This window comes from Ovis aries, chromosome 13 (genome assembly GCF_016772045.2).
Source record: "Ovis aries strain OAR_USU_Benz2616 breed Rambouillet chromosome 13, ARS-UI_Ramb_v3.0, whole genome shotgun sequence".
NCBI classification, from domain to species: domain Eukaryota; kingdom Metazoa; phylum Chordata; class Mammalia; order Artiodactyla; family Bovidae; genus Ovis; species Ovis aries.
In genome coordinates, this window is record NC_056066.1 from 65,707,754 (window position 1) to 65,731,081 (window position 23,328).

At 51.5% G+C, this 23,328-nt stretch overlaps 2 protein-coding genes across 15 annotated transcripts in view; both read right to left on the reverse strand.

Annotated features, from left to right (window-relative positions):
* SLA2 (Src like adaptor 2) overlaps positions 1-15,812 on the reverse strand; it is a 28,248-nt gene extending 12,436 nt beyond the window's left edge. The window contains exons 1-5 of the mRNA XM_012189153.4: positions 15,470-15,812; positions 12,439-12,584; positions 7,835-7,934; positions 7,387-7,473; positions 5,130-5,233 (exon numbers count right to left, since the gene is read on the reverse strand). Of these exons, the coding sequence (XP_012044543.1) occupies positions 5,130-5,233; positions 7,387-7,473; positions 7,835-7,934; positions 12,439-12,529 (382 nt within the window). The 5' untranslated portion in view covers positions 12,530-12,584; positions 15,470-15,812. The remainder of the gene's footprint in view (positions 1-5,129; positions 5,234-7,386; positions 7,474-7,834; positions 7,935-12,438; positions 12,585-15,469) is intronic.
* Positions 15,813-18,593: 2,781 nt separating this feature from the next.
* Positions 18,594-23,328, reverse strand: part of NDRG3 (NDRG family member 3) — a 60,204-nt gene continuing 55,469 nt past the window's right edge. For 7 of the 14 annotated variants that reach the window (XM_027977167.2, XM_012189150.3, XM_027977166.2 and 4 more), the window contains 4 exons: positions 22,581-22,616; positions 22,443-22,494; positions 21,251-21,289; positions 18,594-20,190 (listed from right to left, as the gene is read on the reverse strand). In XM_027977167.2, coding sequence (XP_027832968.1) covers positions 20,009-20,190; positions 21,251-21,289; positions 22,443-22,494; positions 22,581-22,616 — 309 coding nt within the window. In that variant the 3' untranslated portion in view covers positions 18,594-20,008. The remainder of the gene's footprint in view (positions 20,191-21,250; positions 21,290-22,442; positions 22,495-22,580; positions 22,617-23,328) is intronic. The other 7 variants (XM_060397786.1, XM_042230118.1, XM_060397785.1 and 4 more) reach the window with 1 other exon arrangement.

The following is a 23,328-nucleotide window of genomic DNA, read 5'->3' on the forward strand; positions in this document are numbered from 1 at the left end:
TCATATAACCAATGGTGAGTCTCACAAGGGATGGTTCTAATTTATTTGCCCACCATCTTCCCATCTCACAAAACAGCAGCACGATTCACCCATTACTAAGCTCCTAACCCCAGCATCATCCCTCAGAGCTTCCATTCTCTCTTAATCTCTCTTCCAGCCCTACAGAAAAACCTGAATGTACTGGCTACGCTCAGAACAAATCTGGAAACCAACCACTTCTTACTGTGGCTTCCCACTTTCACCTCATCCCCTGCCAGATCCTCTCTTTGCCCAGTATAGGGATCAGATCATGTCACTCCCCTGCTTAGAACCCTCCCTGTCACATTTAAAATTAACCGGAAGCCCTCACCCTGGCCACACCTTGTGTGACCTGACTTTTGGTGACCTTGAATCTGCTTCCGGCACACACCTGCCTCCCACAGAGGATGCTCCTGTTTACTTGGTTCCTCCTAACTGCTGCTTTATTGTTCCTTTGTGGTGCTTGCTGGGCTGCTGGGTGTGCTCAGACGTGTCTGACTCCGCAACCCCATGGACTGCAGCCCGCCAGGCTCCTTTGTCCATGGAATTTTCCAGGCAAGAACACTGGAGTGGGTTGCCATTTCCTACTCCAGAGCACTTGCCATGATCAGACGCTTAATGACTACTTGTTCACTATTCATGCTGCCAACCAAACTGTGGGCAGGTATTTTGCTTTTTCTGTTGTTGAATCCCCACCACTTACAACAGCAGCTGGCACAGTCACCATGCAATATTTGCTGAGTGAATTACTGAATTTCAGTGATGAACACACAGGCGTGACAAAAGCAGACCCGAGGAGTTCTTGCCACCATTTGTACTCCAACTGCTGAGCACAGATGGTGTGAAGGGGCAGTCTACCCTACCGCGGTTCTTCACCCTCTCTCTTCCCCTCAACGTACATACATGCACTCATTCACTCATCCATTTATCCAGTAAATATCTGTTGAGCAGGAGCTGGCACTGCGTGAGCCCCGGACACAAGTAATCAGAACTTCGTTCTCTGGGGCACGTTCTGTGGGGCACATGCCTCAGCCAGAATTTTCCTTTATGGTCCTCATCCTTACGTTTAGCTCCCCTGCTCTTAGACCACACACCTGACTTTAAGAAATAAATGTGTTGCGGCTACAGAAGAGGTCTTTTCAGGTAGCTATGGAAATTGAGAGCAAAAGGCAGAAAACAACCTGGGGACATGACATTGCGATGGGTTGTGAAGGATGAGTAGGAGTTGGCCAAGTGGAAAAACGGAGGAGGGGGCTCTCCAGGCCGAGGGAGGCTTGTGTGCAAGGGTGCAGCAATGGAAAGAACAAGGAGTGTTTGTTCATGGAGCATTTTGGTAGGCAGTGGGCCGGAAGCCAGGCTGTGGGAGCTGCGTCTGGTGCAGGGCCATTGGGAGACCCATAGGGGAAAAGGCAAGGTACTGGGGTTGCAGGAAGCTCAGGCAGGCTTGGCCTATGTCACAGGCTGGCCTGCAGTGACCTGTGGGGTCAGGCACGTGTTTTCCCAGGTGTTCTGATGATGATGCCAGGAGGAGGCGAGGGGTCCACAGTAGTGTGAGGGATTAGACTAAAAGCTCTGAACTTCCACTGAGACCTCAGAGAAGCCAAGAGCCTGGAGGATGCTGCACCTTGGCCCCTCAATTGTCTGGAGCCTGAGGGCAGGAACCACAATTTAGCAGGCCTGACTCAGAGAAGATGCTTATCAGCTGACAGAGGTGAGCCCCTCAGGGAGGAAGTGTGTACGGCTCATCAATCTCTTATGCTCAATAGAGTATCAACACACTGTAGGACAGTAGGAAGGTAAGAGGGTGGTGCTCTTGGGGTCTGGTCCTGGCGCTGACCTCTGGAACAGTCCTGGTACCTCCAGAAGCCCTTCGAGCCCCTCCTCAGACCAAGATTTTCAGCCTGACTCGGACCCTGCCATGGCTCCCTAAAACACAAGGTACGCCAGAGGGACTCTCAGGAAGATGTAGAGGCCTCTTCCCCGCCCGACACCAGGCCCTGAGTTGTGTTCTTGGGAGCTCAGTGCCCCAGGACTTCCTCCTTGGTCCATCCACAGACTCAAAGCCCCTGTAGAATTTCCCTCCCAGAGGTACGTCCGCACCTTGGGCCAAAGAAAAGCTGATCCTGGTCTCATCCACTCAGTCAACAGTTAATTACCATTATAGACGACAAGATGCATTATGAAACATGAAAGACGCTGTCTCTCATTACTTGATTTTGGGTTCCCTAGACTGGAACTGTGTTTTCCAACTTAAAAGAACAGGAGAAGCAGCCGGAGAGCTTATGACGGAAGCAGATTTCTGACCTTGTGCCCCACAGTTCTATTCGGCAGGTCTGCGGTGGGGCCCAGGAACACGCTGGCAAGATGTTTCCCTGACGATTCCTGTACACTCGGGTCTCAGAACCACCATCCTATGGCGTCACTTGGGCCCCTACAGCTTTAGTGTCAAACTTTTTTTTTTACCACAAACCACAGCATGAAATTTTACATTGTGACCCAGGACACCGTTAAAATGATTGAAAACAAAAGTTTGATGAAGTAGTATTTTCCCCAACCCCAGTGAGGCACCCTAATGTTTCAACTGTATTTCACTTTAAACACTCACCAGTCCAGATTCACCAGCTTAATGAGTCTCAACCTTGGCTGCACATCAGAATCACCCAGGGTTGGGGGGTAGGGGGCTTTTATAGCTTCCAGGGCCCAGGCCACACCCCTGACCAATTAAATCAGTAACTCTGGGGGTGGAGGGCAGGCATCAGTAATTTATAAATCTCCCCCAGATGATTCCAATACATAGCCAAGGTATCTAGATCAGTCGTGTCTGACTCTTTGTGATCCCCTGGACTGTAGCCCACCATGCTCCTCTGTCCATGGGATATTCCAGGCAAGAATACTGGAGTGGGTTGCTGTCTCCTACTCCAGAGGATCTTCCTGATCCAGGGATCGAACCTACATCTCTTGCACCTCCTGCATTTGCAGGCGGGTTCTTTACCACTGAGCCACCTGGGAAGCCCATTAAGGTCTAGGTCTTAAAGTGTGGTTCCCAGACTAGCAGCAGCAAGCATCAACTGCAAACTTGGACAGGCAAACTCTCAGGCCCCAGACTTACCAAATCAGAACTGCCTGGATCAGGTCTTTGGTCTAATAAACTCTCCAGGTGATTCTGATGGCCACCCAGGTTTGAGACCCACTGGTCTATAACCACCGAATTAACCTGATTTCTTGACCCACAAATGGGTCGTGACCCATTTTCTTGACAAGCATTCTCCAAAACGAAGCCCCAGATGAGAGATCAAAAATTAGTATTGGGAAACTGCTACCTTTCCTGCAGAATTGGCAATTTTCTTTCTTTTTTGATGAGAGCTGCCTTCTGTACTAATCCCTTCTGGCGTTGCTGTGGGAAACCTTAGAGTCAAATCTAACCTTAATCCCAACAGTTTTGTGGATCCTTAGAGATCTTATGGATCCTTTACATCTTTTTTTTTTTTTTTTTCCCTTTACATCTTAAACTTATACAGTGCTGGATATCAGTTATGTCTCAATAAAACCAGAAGGAAAAAAAAAGACCCTATGGATTCTTATCTGCTTTCTCCTTTATTTCTCCACTGGTTCCTCCTGGTACCTTCTTAGAAAGGGGGCAGAGTGGCAATAAGTTCCGGTCACTATGCTCTTGGGGTTCAACCAGGCCAGAGAAGGAGTGGGGGTGGGGCAGCTGAGCACTGGAGCACTTCCTGTGGCTTCTCAAGCTCACTGGGGCCTGGTCTGCAGCACCCCTGCCCCCAACAGCACCGCTATGGTTTCCTGTTTGTAGCTACTGCACTCGAGCCAGCCCCCGACCCTGGTCAGCCTACTGGTGTGTGTGAGGGGGTGATGCTGGTACTTTCTGGAAACCAGCAGAAGGGGCTGGGGAGAGGTAGAGTGGGGAGGGGGCTCCCAAAGAAAGGAAAGGAGAGGCAAAGAGGTGCTGGAAGGAGCCCCAGGAGGGAGACTTGAGTAGAGCACTGAGTACGCCCCTGACGATGCGTCATAGTTCAGTTTAGGGCAAGCGCAGAGGGCAACTTCCATCCCTGAGGTTGCAATGAATCACCATTATCATCACAGGTGGGCCTCTCTTGGGGGTCTGAAGTGAGATGAACCTCAGCTGGGTTTGAATGCCAGCTCTGCACTTATTATCTGTGTCTCCCTAGGCAAATCATTTCTCTTCTCTAAGTCTCAGTTTCCTCATCTGTAAAATGGGAACATTAAAAGTATAATCCCTGCCCCTGCAACAGGGTTGTGTGAAGGCAATTAAAGGGCCTAACATAAATGTGAACACTGTTCCTCTCGTTCCTGCCATAAGGGACGCCCGGCTGCAGTTCAGAGAGTAAGCAAGGGTATCAGAGACAGACTTGACTTCGTGTTTTGTTTGCAAAGGCCCTGAACCTGGGGTGGGAGAGGCCCCATTTGGAGGTGCAGTGTGACAGGTCTCTATCCCTCTGTGGGCTTCTGTTTCCCCATCTGCACAGCAAAGAGAGGAGGGTCATGAGGTGACTCCTGGTAGGTTCTCTGGCTCCAACTGGCTAATGACGGAAAGCACAGAGATCTTGTCAACTTGTTAACATTTTGCAAGAGATCAGGATCCTGTTGTGTCTTGGGGAGGAAAAACCATTGCTGGTCACGGCAGGGAATGACTGCACTCTCCTCTGACTATGTGGTAAGTCCTGGTCGCCAAAGCGTTGGCTGAGCCTGGATCCCTTCTGTGGGCATTCACACCCACTTTTCGCAATGCAGGTCACTGCCTCGTTTTTTTTAAAAAATATTTTCATTTGTTTATGTGGCTGCACCGGGTCCCAGATGCAGCGCATGGGATCTTTAGCTGTGGCATGTGGAGACTGGCTCCCCAACCGGGATCAAGCCCCGGGCCCCTGCATCTGGAGCCACCAGGGGAGGCCGCTTTCCCTGCTGCTGGTGGGCCTCAAGGCCGCAGCATGCGGCCAGTCAGACAGGCCGCCCAGCTCCGGGGCCAGTCTCCAGCCCTTCACTCCTGGCCTCCTACCGCCACCCCCGAGGCACACCACACCTGGCTCTTGGCACAACAGGGACGGGCCCAGGGTGGCGCTGAGCTTACCCACCTCTCCTGGTCTGGCTCTCCCGGATGAGGAAGGCCCCTCCGTGGTTCCCAGGCAGCAACAGCAGTTCCTCAGCTTTCTCCCGGCTCAGGCCCTCATACAGCCACCTGGGGGTGGGGAGAGACGGTCGGGGGTCAGCCTGGGGGTGGGTGGGCCAAGACCCTACTGGAGCCTCTCCTGCCTCTGTGGACCTACAATTCCAACTGTCCCATGGAGAGCTGGCCTCGGGGTCTCTCAGGCCCCGCCGCTGTGTCCTGGTCCTGGCTCCAGGGCCCTCAGAGGACAATCTCATGGGGTCAGCCCCAGTCTCCTCTGACTGGAGACCTCATTCCCAAATGGCCAGGGTCTGGGGGGAGGTTAGGTGATCCCAGATTCTCTCCTGTCACCCACCCAGTTCCCCCAGCACCCCTACGCCAATCACTCACATTTCTAAGCCTTCACCTCTCTAAGAATTGTTCTTTAGTGAATATTTTATTTGAAGTTTATTTTATTATTACTATGATTTTCTTTTTACTCTACAATATTGTATTGGTTTTGCCACACATCAACATGAATCTGCCACAGGTGTACACGTGTTCCCCATCCCGAACCCCGCTCCCACCTCCCCCCATTTGAAGTTTAAAGTTTAACTGTGTAGTCAAACAGTGTGCACGTGAACATTTACTCATTATCACTGAAATCTCACTTCCATTGGAGCTTATTTGTGGGTCGAAAGTTTGGAACTAGAATGTTCAAGACATTCTAAAATTTTGAGGAAAAAAATTACGTAGCCCACGGATCTCCATACATTCTTCCAATGCTGGGATTCTTGATAATTCTGAGCCCACATCTTCCTTCCTCTCTTCATTTAATCCCTCACCCATATATGTCCACGAGGGACTTCATTGCCATGGAAAGTTCAAGGAAGTTTTGCAGGAATTTTTTGGTGTACTAGTCCATCTGCTTCACACTGTCCCCAGAGTCATTCCTGGGTTGTTGCTGTTGTTTAGTGGCTAAGTCGTGTCCAACTCTTTGTGACCCCATGGACTGTAACCCACCAGACTCCTCTGTCCTCCACTATCTCCAGAGTTTGCTCAAATGCGTGTCCATTGAGTTGGTGATGCCATCTAACCATCTCATCCTCTGCCGCCCCCTTCTCTTTTTGCCTTCAATCTTTCCCAGCATCAGGCTGGGGGGACCAAGCAAAGCCTCCAGAAGCCAATCTGATGGAAATGGCTGTCATTCTGTGAAATTCCACAGTCTAAGCCAGAGTCAGGGTTGAGCTGATCCCAAGTAAATAAGAAGCTGTGATTCTCTTGGTGCCAGCAGCAAACTTAGCCTAACTTTATAGGAAATAAAACACATCCCTTCATAAAGAGGCTATAAATGAAGTCATGGCCAGAAAGGAGACTGACTCTTAGAGGTAGTCAGTGTTTCCTCAGTTTAAACTTCAGTGTCAGCTATGGACACAAAACTCTGCCCAGCAGGCCTAGGCCACAGAGAGACACGCAGGCCACGTGGGTGTCACCCCGCTTCAGTGTGAACTGATTCTATGAGGGGTTCTCATTTCTCAGGATCAGAGCCAGGCATCCCATGAGCTTCAGAAAGTAAGGCCGTCCCTGAGTTTGGAGTTTGCCTCAGAACTGAAGAGCGGCCGTCACAGCGCACACAGTGACGCGTTCCTTGCTCCAGGGTATTCACTGCCTTTCTCTCTCGACACAGAATTTGCTCTGGAGTCAATCTGTCCTTTACTCTTGGTGAGAGATGGCTCATACTTCGTAAGAGACCATGTGTGCCCAAGTCCAGCCCTCCCAAGTAAATGCCTCTTGGAAAGGCCAGCCAAGGAGGCTCCCTGGGCACACTGATGCTCAGTTATTCTCCACCACCAGATTCTTGTGTGTGCGTGTGTGTTAGTCCCTTCAGTCGTGTCCGACTCTTTGTGACCCCATGGACTGCAGCCTGCCAGGCTCCTCTGTCCGTGGGATCCTCCAGGCAAGTATACTGGAGTGGGTTGCCGTGCCCTCCTCACCAAATTCTTGGCCACCCTCTAAGGACCAGGCGCCACATCTCCATGAGGCCTTCGCGAGCCCTCTCCCCTGGGCTCCCAAGCCTTATAGGCTGACCTGAGAGAGTCAGTTGTCAGCTCCTCTGGAGGACAGGGTCCTGGCCTGACTGGCCGCTGACGCCAGCTCTGCTCAGATAAGACTGGGTGTACAGAACCACACTTGTGGGAGGAGACAGCAGGAAGCCCCCTGAGGCAGGGCCTGGGGTGGGGACTCACCCATGGGAGATTCTGGCCACGTGGATGCTGGGTATGCTGTACTCTCTGCCCGAGACGTCCGACAGCACCGTCCACCAGTCTCCATCCCTGGAGAGAGAAGGACGAGGGGGGCCCCTTCTCAGAAGGGCCAAGCCCTGGGAAGTGCTCCTGGGGGATTCACAGGGACCCTCCAGGCTGGGTCCTGTGGCCACCTGTCCCACCTGAGTGTCCCAGGTTTCCTTGCACCAGCCGGTCCAGGTACCTCCTGGGCAGCAGGTGGTCTGATTCAGGGCCCCTCCCCACTGCTTCTCCCAGCAGGAGTGTCAAGCTGTAGACACCCCGCCTATGTGAGCTCAGCACCAAAGGCCATGCTCTTTTCTCCTGGAAGGAGCCCCTCCCCACTGAGTGCATCTTCAGGGATTGGGGGAAGGGACAGAGCATCCCACCCAGTGCCCTCGGAAGGACTTACTCTGAGACGATGGTCAACGGCTCGCCCAGTCTCAGCGACAGCTCTGCCTGCTCGCCCACTGGGAAACTGCCCAGGGCCACGGCCTTGGCCCGGCTCCTCTCTGAAGGGAGGGACAGAGGTGGTCACCCTCGGGCCAGACGTGAGTTCCGGTGGAGGCTGGGTTCCTCAATCAGTCCTCCCACAGGCACCCGGGGCGGCACGTCTGGTGGGCTCCCAGAGGGTGCCGGGGTCTGATGCTTTTCCATGGGGCTGTGTAGAGCCCCAGGGTGCCCAGACATCTCCTGGGGCCCCTCAGGGAGAGGACTGGTGTGGCAAAGGGAGTGGGGCTCCTGACGACAACCCCTTTTTGTTTTTTGACTGTGCAGGGTCTTTGCTGCAGGGTCTTCATTGCAGCGCATGGGTTCTGTGTCGTTGTGCACAGGCTTTCTCGAGTTGCAGCGAGTAGGGGCTACTCTCTAGCTAGTTGCGGTGCGTGGGCTTCTTGCTGCGGTGGGTGGAATATGGGCTCCAGAGTGTGTGGGCTCAGTGGCCGAGGCGCATAGGCTTAGTTGCCCTGTAGCATGTGGGATCTTAGTTCCCGGACCTGGGATAGAACCCGTGTCCCCCTCACTGGCAGGCAGATTCTTAACCACTGGACCACCAGGGAAGTCCCTACAACCCCATTTTTACACAGATCATCACAGGAGATTTTGATAGAGGATTCTGCTGCTCAGCAAACTTAAAACTGACAGTTCTAAGCAGGTATTAGCCTGGATTTCTGAGCTCAGCTTCTGAAAGGCACTGATGAGGTGGTTACCAGATGGACCAGCTTTGAGGGGCTGGGAGGGGGACACGAGAGGGTGAGGGCTCCTGGAGGGGCCCAGGACATCACCCATCTGGACGGGCGCTGTAACTCTGGACTGCCTGCACGTAGGCAGAGTGGTTCTCCCGTGACTTTTGTCCTGAGCAACAGGGGTAAGTCTGCACTGCCCGCTCGGAAGAAGTGCAGTCCCAGACCCGCTGTGACAGGCCTGGCCCAGAGCAGGAGCCCAGCAGGAGCGCATGGCTCTGTCAAGTGTCCGAGTCACACACCTGCCATATCTTGCTGAACACCTGCTGTATGCATTGTCTCTATTCAGCCCCATGACACAGCAAAGCAACTGAGGCTCCGCAGGGTGCTCTGCTGGGAGTCCTTCCCCACCCATGGGGCACTGCTCCTGGGCCCAGGGAGGGTGGACTGGCCTGCACAGCACATCTCTGAAAGGCCCAGACTGCCTGGGAGGCTGACGTTCAAAGAGGGAGTCACAGAGACAGAGGATGCCAAGCCACCCCCACACCTACCCCACCCCACCAGGTCTGGTCCTGAGAACACAGGGGCCTTGAGGCCTAATCTTGAAGTTGGAGAGCAGAAGGCGAACAGCTATCTTTAGCACAGGATTTTCATCCCCTCATCCCACTGGGCACCAGCCTGTCCCGTCTAACTAGACCTCCTGATGCCTGTCCAGGCCCACTTTTACTGAAAAATCCCATCCTACTGAGCACCCTTCACCCATACCCCAGTGGCCCCCTCCCCTTCTTCCTCATCCCATCTCAGTAGGGGCCTCTGCATCAAGCTATGAGAAGCAGTCGGGGCCAGAAAGAAAGGTTTATGTAACTCATAGATGCTCCTCAGGGCCTGAGAGGCCTCTGTGAGGCCCTCTAGACAGAGCTGGGGCCCTAGGAAGCGAGGCAGAGAGAGAAGAGGACAGACAAGGACCCAGGGGATGGGGCGGGCAGACACAGTGCTGGACTCTTTATGGGGGCTGAGGGCCTCCAGGACATAGACAGAGTGAGACTGAGATTCTGGAAATGGACTGGTTCATGCATATTCTCCCAGACCCACATGGAGATCCCCTTGTTGACCCCAGACTAGAGTCCTCAGACCCTGGGGCTTGGCCATCCCACGGGTCAGGGGAATGCCTGATGCTCAAATACACGGTGCGAGTAAGTCTGGGGAGGGTGTCCTGTGACAAGAATGGAAGCAGGTGGCCAGAAGGGCCCCTCTCCCTTCTGGACCCCTGGCTTTGCATCCCCAGGAGCCACTGAGTTGCACAGGCTGCCCCCTGATGGGTCCCCTCCAGTGGCTGAGTCATCTTCATCCTTCACTCCTTGGATTAGATGAAATGTCCCCTCCCTGACGAGCCCCTCAGCCCACACTCTGAATCAGAGACCCTTAAAACTGTCACCAAAATCTAACACAATTGTGACTGATGGTTGCTTTAGCTCCTGTCTCAGGGGCTATGCCTGCCTTGTTCACAACTGTGGCCCGTCCTTCTCCTGGAGACCCTGGGAGAGGGGGGTACCCACTTCCCCTCTGTTCCCACAGGCAGGGAGGGCCCCAGGACACCTGCTGGGGGTCACCCCTCTCAGCTGCCTCGCCGTGAGTCAGAGCTGCTTTGGGGGCACTGCCTGTGGCTTGATTCAGAGGAAATAAGGTGGAGGTCTGTGTGGTTTCCAGATCTCTTCCTGCAGGGCCCCAGACTCTGGGTGCACAGTGAGTGGCAAAGAGGAGGCAGCTGCCTGCCCACCAGCTGTCTGCAGTGTCCAGGTGTCAATAACACCTGGATCTGGGAACTGGGGGAGGCTGGTATTAAAGAAGGGAGGATACTGGGCCTTCCCTGGGGGTCCAGTGGTTAGGACTACTGACTTCTACTGCACGGGGCATGAGTTTGATCTGTGGTCGGGGAACGATGATCCTGCATGCTCTGCGGTGTGGCCAAAAAAGAATACAAATAATAAAAAGCAAAAGAAAGAAAAAAAGGATATTGGGGATGGGGGCAGAGGAGTGGAAAGGACGCCCCCGCCAGTGTAGAGGACTTTTCAGATTGGGGGCAACACCTGCCGAACACAGACATCCAGACTGTGGCTCTGCATGCTCCCACTTCTGTTTAACTGTGTGGCTGTGTCCTTCCTCCTAAAAGTGCTGATGGTTTAGAGTAATCTTGTTATCTGTGATGGTTACTTTTGTGTGTCAGAGTGGCTAGTCCACAGTACTCAGATATTGGGTCAAATAGTAGTCTGGACGCTGCCATGCTACTGTTTCCTTAGAGGAGATTAACATTCAAGTCAGTTGTTGTTCAGTCATTAAATTGTGTCCAACTCTCTGCAACACTGTGGACTGCAGCACACCAGGCCTCTTTGTCCTCCCTGGAGTTTGCTCAGCTTCATGGCCATCGAGTCAGTGATGCTCTCTAACCATCTCATCCTCTACCACCCGGTTCTCCCTTTGCCTTCAATCTTTCCCAGCAACAGGGGCTTTTCCAATGATTTAAATCAGTAGGTTTTGAATTACCCTCCACAAAGTGAGTGGATCTTCTCCAGTCAGTTGAAGATTGAGAGAAAAAGGCTGATGTCCTTCGAAGAAGAGAGAATCCTGCCTCCAGGCTCCACTCTGGAATTCAGCAGCATCAGCTCCTCCCTGGTCTCCAGCCTGCTGACCTGCCTTGCAGACTTCAGACTGGCCACTCCACAACTACGTGGGCCAACTTCTTAAATTCTCTTACACGTGTGCACACACATACTCTACTAGTTCTCTCTCTCTCGCTGGGGGCCACTGACAAATGCATTATCGAAATCCCAAATCAGAAAGTGATGTTAGACAGGATTTGTGGGCTGTTTTAGGGAACAAGAAAAAACTGGGGCTATAGTTCTAACATCAAAGTATTAGATACTGCAGGATATTCTGATGGCCTAATCATCTTAATCATCTGACTCACTGGAAAAGACCCTGATGCCAGGAAAGCCTCAAGGCGGGAGGAGAAGGGGATGACAGAGGACAGGATGGTTGGATGGCATCACCAACTCGATGGACACGAGTTTGAGCAAGCTCTGGGAGTTGGTAATGGACAGGGAAGCCTGGCATGCTGCAGTCCGTGGGGTTGCAGAGTAGGACACGACTAAGTGACTGAACTGAACTGCACTGAACTGAATCATCATAAAAACAGACATTTTTAGTCAGGACTGCCTTAGAAAACAATGATAGGTTTAGCCTATGCCTTGTATGAACTCATTTTTCTAGGCATCATAGCTCTATTTTGCTTCAAGTATTTCATAGCACCTCTCAGGATAACAGCATCACCATCCAGCAGAACTTTCTGTGCTGATGGAAATGTTCTATAATTGTGTTGTCCAATAAGGTAGCTACTAGCTACATACGGCTGGTGAGCACTTAAAATAAGGCTGGTGTGACTGAGGAGCTGAATCTTTGATTTTCATTAATTTCAGTCTAAACTGAAATAGCAATATAATGTTAGTGGCTGTGGTAATGGATGGTGCAGCTTTGGAGAACAGTGTAAGTGGGCTGGTCTGAGAGCTGCAGCTCAGCCTCTGGATAAGCTGAGTTAGGAGGGAAGCCGTGGGAGACGCCTAGGGCCCATCACACCCTCCAGTTCGCTCCTGTCACCCTCTCACATATTCTAGTTTATCTGGTTTAATGTTCTGACCACTAATATGTACGCTCCACGAGAGCAGGGACCCTGGCTGTGGCGTTCACGGGGAGGCGAACGCTCGAAGCTGTGTTTATACTTAAAGCTGTGTCGCAGTGGCTGGTCAGGAAGGTGCTGGCTGCCCTGGAGCCCATGGCTTACCTGCTTGCATGGGCTCAGGATCCTGGCCTTGCACACACGGGCTGAAGCTTGGACTTGGAAGGGCTTTCCCCCTGCTGGGCTGACTTCCCATCGTTCCTCAGAAGAACACTCAGGAGCACATCGCCAAGAGAAATCTGAGAGAGATGCTGTGATGGGGACGCACCATGACTCCCCAAGCCTGGTGCCCAGACCCCTGCCTCCTCCCGCTCCTGACCACCCCTCCTCCACCCTGCCCTGCCCCAGCTCAGCCCTGCAGACCTCCTGGCTGACACAAGGGAATGAGGTCCCTCCCATCAGGACCAGGCTCCAGCCCTCCTCCCCACCAGCCTCTGAAGGCTTTCTGCAAACCGGACCTTGTTTTCTTTCCATCCCATCTTTTCTACGCCGCAGCCATGCTCCATTCAATGTTTCTGGGCCTTTCCCTGTGTGAAGTCCCCTCCCACTGGCTGGAAGACCCCTTTCCCATTTCCGGCCTGTCTGTATCCCACCCTCCCCAGGAAGTTTTCCCTGAATCCCCCAGCCCTAGCTGCTCATTGCCATGGTTCCTCAGAACCACTGCCTGACCTGGGATCACATTCTGTCACCTGGGGGGCAAGGGCCAATGACAGGACAGAGTTCATTCATCCCAGGCACACCGGGACCCATGGCTAGGTGGGCAAGGGGGATCTGAGGGGGCTTGGGAGCTGGCGTGTCTCGCAAGCTACGGCGACACTGAGAACACAGTGACTAGTATCACAGGGCAAAGCAGGATGCCTGGGAGCCTGCATGACACAGTGATGACTTGCAAGTCTTCACAGGACTGGTAGTCGAACCATTTCCCTCTGCCTCCATTTCCTCATTTGAAAAAGGGGATAACGACACCCGCCATACGGGCCTGAGAGATAACTCGTGTGAAGAGGCTGGCCAGCACCTGCTTTTCCTTTCTCACACCCTTAATGTCACTTCACCAGAGGCTGTTTCTGGGGACCTTCCTTTGTGTCCCTCTTGGCTCCCTGTTGTGCTCTTCCCAATTTTTAATTATTTATGTACTGGGGCGTTTGTTTAACCAGTCATGATTTCATAGCATGCTGTGAATAAGGACCTCTCTGTTTGCCCATTTCCTCGGCATTTTCACCCACAGATGGCACCTGATGCACATTACCTAAATGGATGGAGTGATTATAAGCTCTTTGGATAGGTTTCTCATCCTTGTTTGTTATTGTTTCATCTCTAAGCTGTGCCCAACTCTTGCAACCCCATGGGCTGTAGCCCGCCAGGCTCCCTTGTCCACGGGATTCTCCAGGCAAAAACACTGGGGTGGGTAGCCATTTCCTTCTCCAGGGGATCTTGCCCATTATCCTTAGAATAATTAAAATTCTCGTTTCCATGGTAATGCTGACTTTTTCAAACAATATATTATTAAGATGTTGCAGGAAGGTGGTTTCATTCTTTGAGACAGTTTCAGTCTTTTCCTTACAGACAGAACACGATTACACCAGTGTGGGGACATGGCAGGCTCCATCCTGCCTTTGAACATCTAGCTGCTCACCATGATCATGGAGGGGCTCCCAGGGCCTCACCAGCCAACCTGTCTGAGGAGTAAAGGTGCTGCCTTAGAGGTTAGTACATTTATCTGTGAAACCATCTGCCATCTCATGCCATCGACACGGGGAAAACAGGATCTGTTAGCTCTCCCTCCTTGGGGAGCTCAGGCCCACCCTTAGGGGATGGCTCCTGGTAGCCACTTCCGGCTCAGACTTGGAAACCCTGAAGCCTTGGCAGCCCGAGCTGGTGCCGCTGCCTCCTGGGGTCTCTGCTTCCCTCAACGTCAAGGCAGCTTTTCATGGTCAGGTTTTCAACAGTCCTGCTGGTCCCAGCCTTTCCTTTCCTTGGGTATGAGGTACAGACATGGGTCCAGAAAACCCCTGGGACAGATCATGCCTGGCTAGCGCTAGGGCGTAATTCAGACCAACGGAACTCAAGCTGTGTGACCTCAGGCAAAGCACGCAACTTCTCTGAGTCTCATGTGTGAATCTGGGAATAATACTGACACCATGGGTTGTGAGAAGCTGAGCAGCCTGGCAGGGAGAGTGCGCTAAGCGAAGGTTGCTTTCTTCTCCTTGAGCAAGACAATGTCACCACAGTTACCAACCACACTAAACCCAGAGGCTTCTTCCCGCTGCAGGCAGAGGTGGGGGCTGGGCCCCAGGAGGCAGGAGAACCCTGCACTCAGGCTGCCAGCCTGCAGCACTCTGCCAGCTCCCTTCACCTGGTCAGGTCAAGGTCAGGAAGACTTCTGGGGGAAAAATGAAGACCGTGGGTGGGCAGACCTAGAAGGAGGCGGTGGTATTGGCCCAAACTTAGAGAAGAATCTAATAACTGTGTATCTGAACAACTTACTCATGTTAGGCACTTTGCAGGGGCCCAGGCACGGGCGGAAGGAAAGAGTTAAAGACAGCTGAGGTCAGCACACCGCCCATACTGTTTTGATCATTGCACTTGACCTTTTGAGAGATCCCAGGGTTTGAATACCATTCCAAACAATGACCAGGGCCCAGAGAAAGTGACCTCACACTCTGTTGGTAGCTGGTTAGTGCAGACCTGGGTCTACAGTTTCTGTGTGTTTGTGCTTCTGAAGGTAATTTCTCAGTGCTGGAGGTAAGTCACAGATTTGGATTGAGCTAAAGGGAGAACCCCTGCCCTCCCTTTTAGCTGAGAAAGATCAGCTGAAGACTTTTGAAAGAAACTGTAGACTCCAGAACTTTACTCCTCGTATCCACTGACACCATACAGCTATCACTCAGAGAGGGTCCCCTAGTCACACAGTAAGTTGGGAACTGAGATGGGACCAGAATGGGCATGAAAAGCAGCTGGAGGGAACAGCAAAGGGGGAGAGGAGGACCCTCAGAAGCCGTTTCTCACAGCCTCAGCAGAACCAACTCCCCGTCCCCTTGAGCTTATTTCCCAACTGTATAGCCCACTCCCAGTCTTGAGGGGACCATCCTTCCTCACAGTCCCAAGGCCATCAGAAAATAAAAACAAGCATACTTACTGGTTTCCTGTCATCAGAGTCTTGGGGTGGGGGCCCAGCTAAGTCACATGCTTTAGCTGAAGAGGTTGGAGCTCTGGGTGGGATGGAAAGTCTTCTGGAAGTCTGCCAATGTCCTTGGTTCTAGGCCACCTAGAAACCTCTTGGCCTGTGAGAGTCTTCAGGGAGCTTTGAGGAGCTCGGCATCTGCCTGTGTAAGCGGTCTGTACCCTGCGGATGGGACAGGAGCCCCGTGCTCCTCAGAGACCTCTGACAAGGTGGTCCTGTCAAGTAGAGCCAGGTGGGGAAGCAGGACCCGCGTCTCTGAGCTCTGCTGCAGGGTCCTCGGGGCTCCCGGCTCACATCTGCAGGCTCTGTGGTTCTCACAACCACCCGTTTCCTCTGACGGCATCACAGACCATCAAGGAGCCACCTTCCCCAAGTTCCTGTTTGTGGGGGAGAAGCAGCTGCCGCGTCACGATCCTGGAGGGAGAGGTTTCTCTTCTGGCTCTGGGGTTTGGGTCTGCTCTGAGGAACACAGACCCAAGGTAAATGGGTAGCCAGGCTTCCCTGACCACCACCATCACCTGAGGGCCTGCTAGTCTCAGATCCCTGAGACCCTCCCACATCTTCTGAATCCAAGTCAGCAGAGGAGCAGCCCCCAGACTGAATCTTGACCACACCAAGAGATTCCCCTGGCTGGCAAGTATGGGAAGCATTGCCAAGAAGGGTGGTGTCCCAAAATTTACTGTCTAGGAAGCCCCTGGGGATCTTGTTAAACAGTAGATTCTGGTTCTGTGAGTCTGGGTGGGGCTCAAGATTCTGCATTGCTAACAACTCCTAGTGGATAAAACCATGTTGACCATCTGGGAGCCACACTGTGCATAGCAGGACCTGGACAGTGGTTCAAGTGTGGTCCCTAGGCCAGCAGCCCCAGTATCATCTGGGATTTTGTTTCATAGGAGGATTCTCAGGGCCCATCTTCAAAGTAAAGTAGCTCAGTTGTGTCCAACTCTTTGCAACCCTCACGGACCGTAACCTACCAGGCTCCTCTGTCCATGGGATTTTCCAGGCAAGAGTACTGGAGTGGGTTGCAATTTCCTTCTCCAGAGTATCTTCCCAACCCAGGGATCAAACCTGGGTCTCCAGCATTGCAGATAGATGTTTTACCATCTGAGCCACCAGGGAAGACAGGGAGGATTCTTAGGGCCCATCTTAGGTCTACCCAAACAGAAACTCCATGGTGGAGGGCCAGCAACCTGTCTGCACAAGCCCTCCAGGTGATCCTTGATGCATTCCCTAACCTTGAGACTCACTCCACTAGGATGAAGAATCTCTGATAGAATTGTCTTTGATTGGTGTGCTTAAATCAGTTATTAACATTTAAATAAATTTAAATAAAAACCTCAGCTCATTAGCATCTAAATAATCATACCCACTCATTATCTCCTCTTTAAGGGGCTTAGCAATCCTGGAGACAGATGCTTTGAACGCAAAACTGTCATTTCACAGACAATGCAGCCTGTTTTGGGGCCTTGCCATACCTGGATTCACACGGTCTCCCATTCTCCTGGGGAAGGCTTGAGATTTAACTCCTGAGGCACGTGATGTGGAGAGTGGAGGGCCACAGTGGAAGTGTCTCCTCTTTAAGAAAGTTCTAACCAGCATGCTACAGTAGGTGACGACCCCTCAAGGATGTGGCCTGTGGCTGGGAGGAACCTGATCGCAGCCCCAACCACCTGCTCTTGCCTCCACACCACTGTGCTGTCCATCTTTCCATCTGACAGCCTTTCACACTGGCCTTAAGGAGCAGTACATGAGCAAGGAACGAAGTAGGCAAAGACATCTCTGGTCTCAAAATATTCCCACCATATGCTCTCCCATTCCACTCAGGGAGGTACCTGAAAATGAGAGAGTTTAAAGCCTAGATGTGCTGCTCTATTAGTTTCTTGATTATTTTTAAGTTAGTTACCTCTGGGCCTGTTTTCTCATCCATAAAACTGGAATAGGTCTACCTTCCTGGATCAGAGAAGGGACAGGCAAGAAGATGAAAGGGCTCAATCTGTAGTGAGTGCTCAATAAAAGCCTTAATAAAACATGAAAATGCATTGATTCTGGAAGAACTAGGAACCTTGTCAAGTAGGTGTCTCTGGCGACATCACTTAACTTTCCTCAACTGTTCTTTGTAAAACGCACTGCCCACTTCGCAGAGCTGCCACAAGAACTGGGTGAGAAAATTTACACGGAAAAGCTTAACATAGTCATCGTGTGTAGCGTCTACCTGGCCACTTCCTTACCTCTCATAAAGTAGGCGTGCCAACTTCTTTAATATTGAATAGGAAGAAAGAAAATGAAAATGAGAAGAGGATGAGTACGGTAAGGATCAGCTGGGTGTAGTCAGTTGGGGCCTGACTCCAGGCACAAAGCCAAGCTGGAAAAGAGGCAACCATCCGTGCTGTGCAGCCAAGACGGCCGGAGCAGGGTGGGTTCTCAGAGCAGCCCTGGCCATCAGACCTCCTGCAGCTCTGGAACTCCATGCTGGATGGTTTTGTCTGGAACTCAGCGCGGACACCTAATCTGCCCACGGGCACTGGTTTCCTGTCCTCTACTAGGAGAGGCAGGGTCGAGTAATTTTACAAGTATCTCCTACAGACACTGCGACCTGGGTATACTGGTAGCCGCAGCCCCTGGATCATTCCACCCCCCTGGAATTATTCTTGGGGGGCAGGGTACAAAGTGCCCCTTCTGGAGAAACACAGCCTGGTCTGTTGGTGGAGGCCTGGCAGGCGGCTGCGGATTACTGCACGAGGGGGGGACGCGGCAACAGTGCGAGGGCTGAGCTGAGATGCTGAATGCCTTCCTGAGACCTCACCTGCTCCTCCATCACAAACCAGCGATCAAGCTTCTCCTGGTTTTTCCTCTGCGGGGAATATAGGTGTGTCAGGTGGACTCTGGGTTCAGTCCCCGCTGGCTTACTGGCGTGATCATCTCGGGCAAATGACTAATCCCGGGACTTGGTTTCCTCACTTTACGTGGATGGTGTCGCTGGGTGGATGATCATCAGGCATGTGACCCAGTATGAAGCCCACGTGCAGTCCCCGCCAGAGCCCCAGGACGTGGCTTGAGAGAAGTCACACCAGCCACTGGGTAACAATGAGACATATACAGCTTTATTTCGTCATCTGTAAAAAGTCGTACTCCGGCAGAGGGATGCATTCCCTATCTGAGCAGAAAGCGAATGCTACGTCTGAAAAGCCCCTTCCTAGGACTGAAATTGTGTAACCCTGAGCTGACATCTCTGTGCTGTCAAAGCAGGACCCTTACTGGGAGGCAATTGTTTTTACACTCCTCCTGGAGACACTCTCTGGGTGGCTGTGACCCCCTCACATAGCAGTGGACCAAACACAATTCTACCTGGTCAGGGTGCCCTTATGGTCCCTTCCCTCTTAGAAGAGGGAGTTCACCGGATTAACTTTCTGAGAAGTGGGTTCTATCTTTCATTTAGGCTCCATTAAGTCTTCTGAAATCAAGGTTATACTTATAAAGCATCATACTGTGTTAATGTCTGTTCCTCTCCCTCCAGCCATTTCCTCAACATCTATATAATTTTCAGGCTAGACTTCTCCCTTCTGGGGGGATGGAGAGATGTAGAGTGCTTCTCCTGGGAGGCGCCTCCTTCCGATGTCTGGTGTGTGGCATCAGACACTGCAGAGACATCAATTTTGCTCTGACAGAGCAGAGGCCTGGAATTTGTTTTCCACCTTCCTGCGCTAAGAGAGTCCAATAATTAAGCCCCACTCATTCCTTCAGAAAAATGCCACATTGCATCAGAATGTCATTGTTCATGGGCTTCTAAGAGAACATATCCCTTCCTTTCATTTATAGGATACACGAATTCAACTGGACAGGAGAAGGTGGCTGGCCACCTGGCCTGCTTTTCTATGTAATAGGTTCCCTTCTATTGGTCACAATCAACAATCCAAACAGGAATTATGATCTTCCACCTTCCTCAGATCTCCTCTCTACTGAAGTCACTTCACAAATCTTGACCATCAGAGAGGAACCGAAAGAGAATGTAACGGCCTACCTAGAAACCTAGAATCCTGTTCTGCATATTTCTCCTAAAAACACCACTGAAAATGCCAAAAAAAGAGTCCCTTTTTTTTGTTTTTGTCTGCGAAGCTCTACAAGAAAGCATGTCTAAAATCACAAAACTATGCACACACAAACACAGACACGCGTGCTCACACACACACGTCAGGAACCAAAGAATCTTAGATACATAGTTGGGAAAGCACAGGGAAAGGCTGGTAAGAGAAGATACGGAGATCTGATCAGCTAAAGAGGTTGGAATGTTACAGAAATGGCATGGAAGTGGTTCTTGGTACATACAAAAAGGAGGGTGGGCAGGCAGAGAGGATGATAAATCCAGGATACCAGAAAGAGAGTCAGTGGCCATGCAGGAGTTAAAGATAGATGCCAGATTGCTGGATGAAGTGTTATATTATGGAGTGGCTGTTTGAAGGAGGATGGACTTGCATGGTCCTGGGGAGGAGCATTTGCTTAGCAGGACACTTCCATGGTCTGGTGTCTGTCCAGAACATCAGGGGACTCAGAGGATTCTTGAGTTCCATCTGACTGATTGCTGGCAACAGATCGGCTGAAGGCACTTTCTCCAGAGCCGATGCTACTTGAGGTGGAGTGGGTTCGGGATCGGGCGAGCCGGGTCATGCTGGCAGATGGGACTGTAAGAGAGAACGGAGACGACTAGAGGCAAGAGCTGTGGTTAAGCTCAGCTAATCTAGAAGTTTCACCAAAGGCTTTACATGTAGCTTTCCCAACCCATCATCTAAGGTGACACCAGGACGAGACACAGCCATCCGACTTTGCTCTAGGTGAGGGGCTCTAGGCAAGGCTGCTTTAGTCCTCTGGATCTGGCTGAAGTCTCAGCTGGTTCTAGTCTACAGCAGAACAATGGTGAACTAAGGCCAGAGTACAACCTCTTAGCTATGCCCATGCCATCCATACAGTGATTAGGAAGAAGGCTTTGGGAACCCAAACAGGTAACCCAAACCTGTGACGCATGCAAGACTAAACCAAAGAAAGACAAACCACACCACACAAGTACGAGGGTGTTTCACACACACAGTGCAAGCCCGATACAACAAGACCACCATCCGTGTCCACAGGTGACCCCTGCTACCTGGGGAGGAGACATGTAGGCCGGTGAGGGGCAGGGAGGGCAGGGGGGCCTGGAGCTGGCCGCTGCACAGGCACTGAGGTGCAGGCTGACTGCGAGAAAGCGCACTGGAGGTCCATGTAAGTCAGACTGCTGTTGTGCCGCTGCCCTGGCTGTAAGGTCCTTCCAGCTTGGCTAGGAAAGGGCCTAACCTGGCCTACCTCCCTGCCTGTCTTTCTAAGACATGAGCCACTCCTCCAGCTGTCATTTTAATGCTGGGGTCAGAAGATGCCAGTACCTGCATTCTCCGGGCACAGGCCCCAACCCTCATAATTGAGAACCCTGTGTCTGGGAGTTAACTCAAGGATCACTCAGTAGGTGGTGGTGATGGAAGAAGGGCCCCCTATGAAGTTTCAGCTGCTGCTGTGACCTTGGCTGTTACAACCCACCCCTTTATTCCTGGGGGACCAGGGCTGGACTGGCAGGCTAGCTCTCTCGGGGCACCATGAGCCGCGTTCTATCGGGCTCTCACTGCACAGGGAAACCACGGACATGCTGCGGACAGCCAGTGTAGCTAGGAGAGCATCGCTGGGAGGCAGGGGTGGGGCCAGCACAGAGGAAGGTACCTGACTCGGTGCTCAGGTGACTGAGCTGCACGTACGGGACTGGAAGCAGGATGGACACAGGAAAAGGCAGGTTAGTGACCTGAGAGTGCCAAGTGGTAAACTTGGCTACCTGGCAGACACTGACAGAACAAACTAAGCCAGGGGTAAAATTTTATTCTAAGGTTCCAGAAAGGAGGGAAGGCTAACTGATGCTTCAATAACATCTTGGATGGTACTTCTCTCAACTAGTCAAAGGCAACTGTTTTTCCCTCCACTATTAACAGCCAGCCTGCCTGGATAATGAACTGCTTCCTAGGAAAGGAGAGGGACTTCTGCTCCTCCCAGAGAGCCAGAGGGACAGGGGTGTGGGCTCGGTTGGTAGTGGCTCACAGACGGGGATGACACGGCCACTCCAGACGAGACGTACACGGGCTGCCTGCCAGGTACAGGGCTGCACCCAGGGGTCCAGCTGCTGCCCAGAGCAGCTGCCCAGGGGTCATTAATCACACTAACACCAAGGACAGGAGAAAAATCACCCTACTGGATACAGAGCTCTGTACCTGGGTAGACGGGTTTTCCTTTTTAAAACTCCAAGAAAGGAGCCAGTGAGGATATCCTGGGACAAATGAGAAAGCTGAGGGGTCTCACAATACAAGAGACCAGGACAGTGGCACATGATACAACACATTCTTGGATTCACTCTGAAATACTCTGCAAGTTTGTCTCCTGTGGGGAGCAGACTTCACTGATTTAACCTGTTTCTCTAGACCAGGAATCATTAACCAGCTAAATGCAAAAGCAAGTAATAACCTCGGATTCACAGCCAGGACTGCCAAAGCTTCAGTGGTTGAACATGTGGACTCTGGAGTTAGACTGAATCATGGCTCTGCAGCTGAACTGTTATCCTGAGAAACATGCTTAGCCTCTAAACCTCAATTTCCTCTTCTGTAAAATGGGACTAATAGCAGAACTTACCTCTTAAGGTTAAGAATACAGAGTGCCTGGCACAAAGTAAGTGCTCAGTAAGCATTAGCTCATCTTTGTATATATGCGCAGCAAAAGAATCTTTCATAAAAAATTTTGGTTTCTACTTAACTTCAGCCTGGCTAGCACAGAGGTCGTTACGCCCTGAGAACTGAGTGCTCCCCAGATGCCAAAATGACCCCATTTATCAATAAATCTTGGTTAGAACAGAAAGTTATGTACTACTCACTGTAGCCCATTCCCTGCAAAAAGTACTTGAAGGCCTCGGTGAGCTTCCCAGGCTAGGGAGACAAAAGAAGAAGCTATTAATCTTTGCACAGACACAACTGAAATCAAATGCGTGCTTTTTAAAAAAAAGTCTCCTTACCTGAACTACTTGGGGTAGGCCACCACAGTCTGCCATCTAGAAGGGAAAACCATATAAGTCAGCTGAGACTTGAATACACTTAAGGGAAATGCTCTGAATATCCACGGTCCTGTCAAACAGGACAGAATCAAATTTTAGGTTCCTTAATTTAATGTTTAACTGTACCCTAGTGTCCATCTTCTCAATGCACTCTTTTTGTTTTTTAATTAATTAATCTACTTTTAGTTGCACTGGGTCTTCACTGCTGCGCTCATGCTTTCTCTAGTTGCAGAAAGCGGGGGCTACTCTCTAGGTGTGGAACGCAGGTGCCTCATTGCGATGGCTTCTCTTGCTGTGGAGCGTGGGCTCTAGAGTTTGTGGCTTCAGAAGTTGCAACACACGGGCTTAGCCGCTCCACAGCATGTGGGATCCTCTCAGATCAAGGACTGAACCATATCCCCTTCACTGGCAGGCAAATTCTTTCCCACTGAGCCACCAGGGAAGTCCCTCCTCAATGCACTCTTATACACAGACCTAAACTCTAGCAATAACTTTGGATATAATTCTGAAAGATTATTCACTATTTATTAATCAGTAGTGCAGGGCCCGCCGTTCAGGCCTATGTCAGGAATTTTCCATTCAGGTGATAGTAACGTTAACTACTACCTTGGTTCTGCCTCTACCTGGAGGATTTAGTTTCAGAGTCCTCAAGCAGTGTGACCCCTACTTCTCAGGGCACCAAACTCGTAAAAGTTCCCTCTCAACTCTA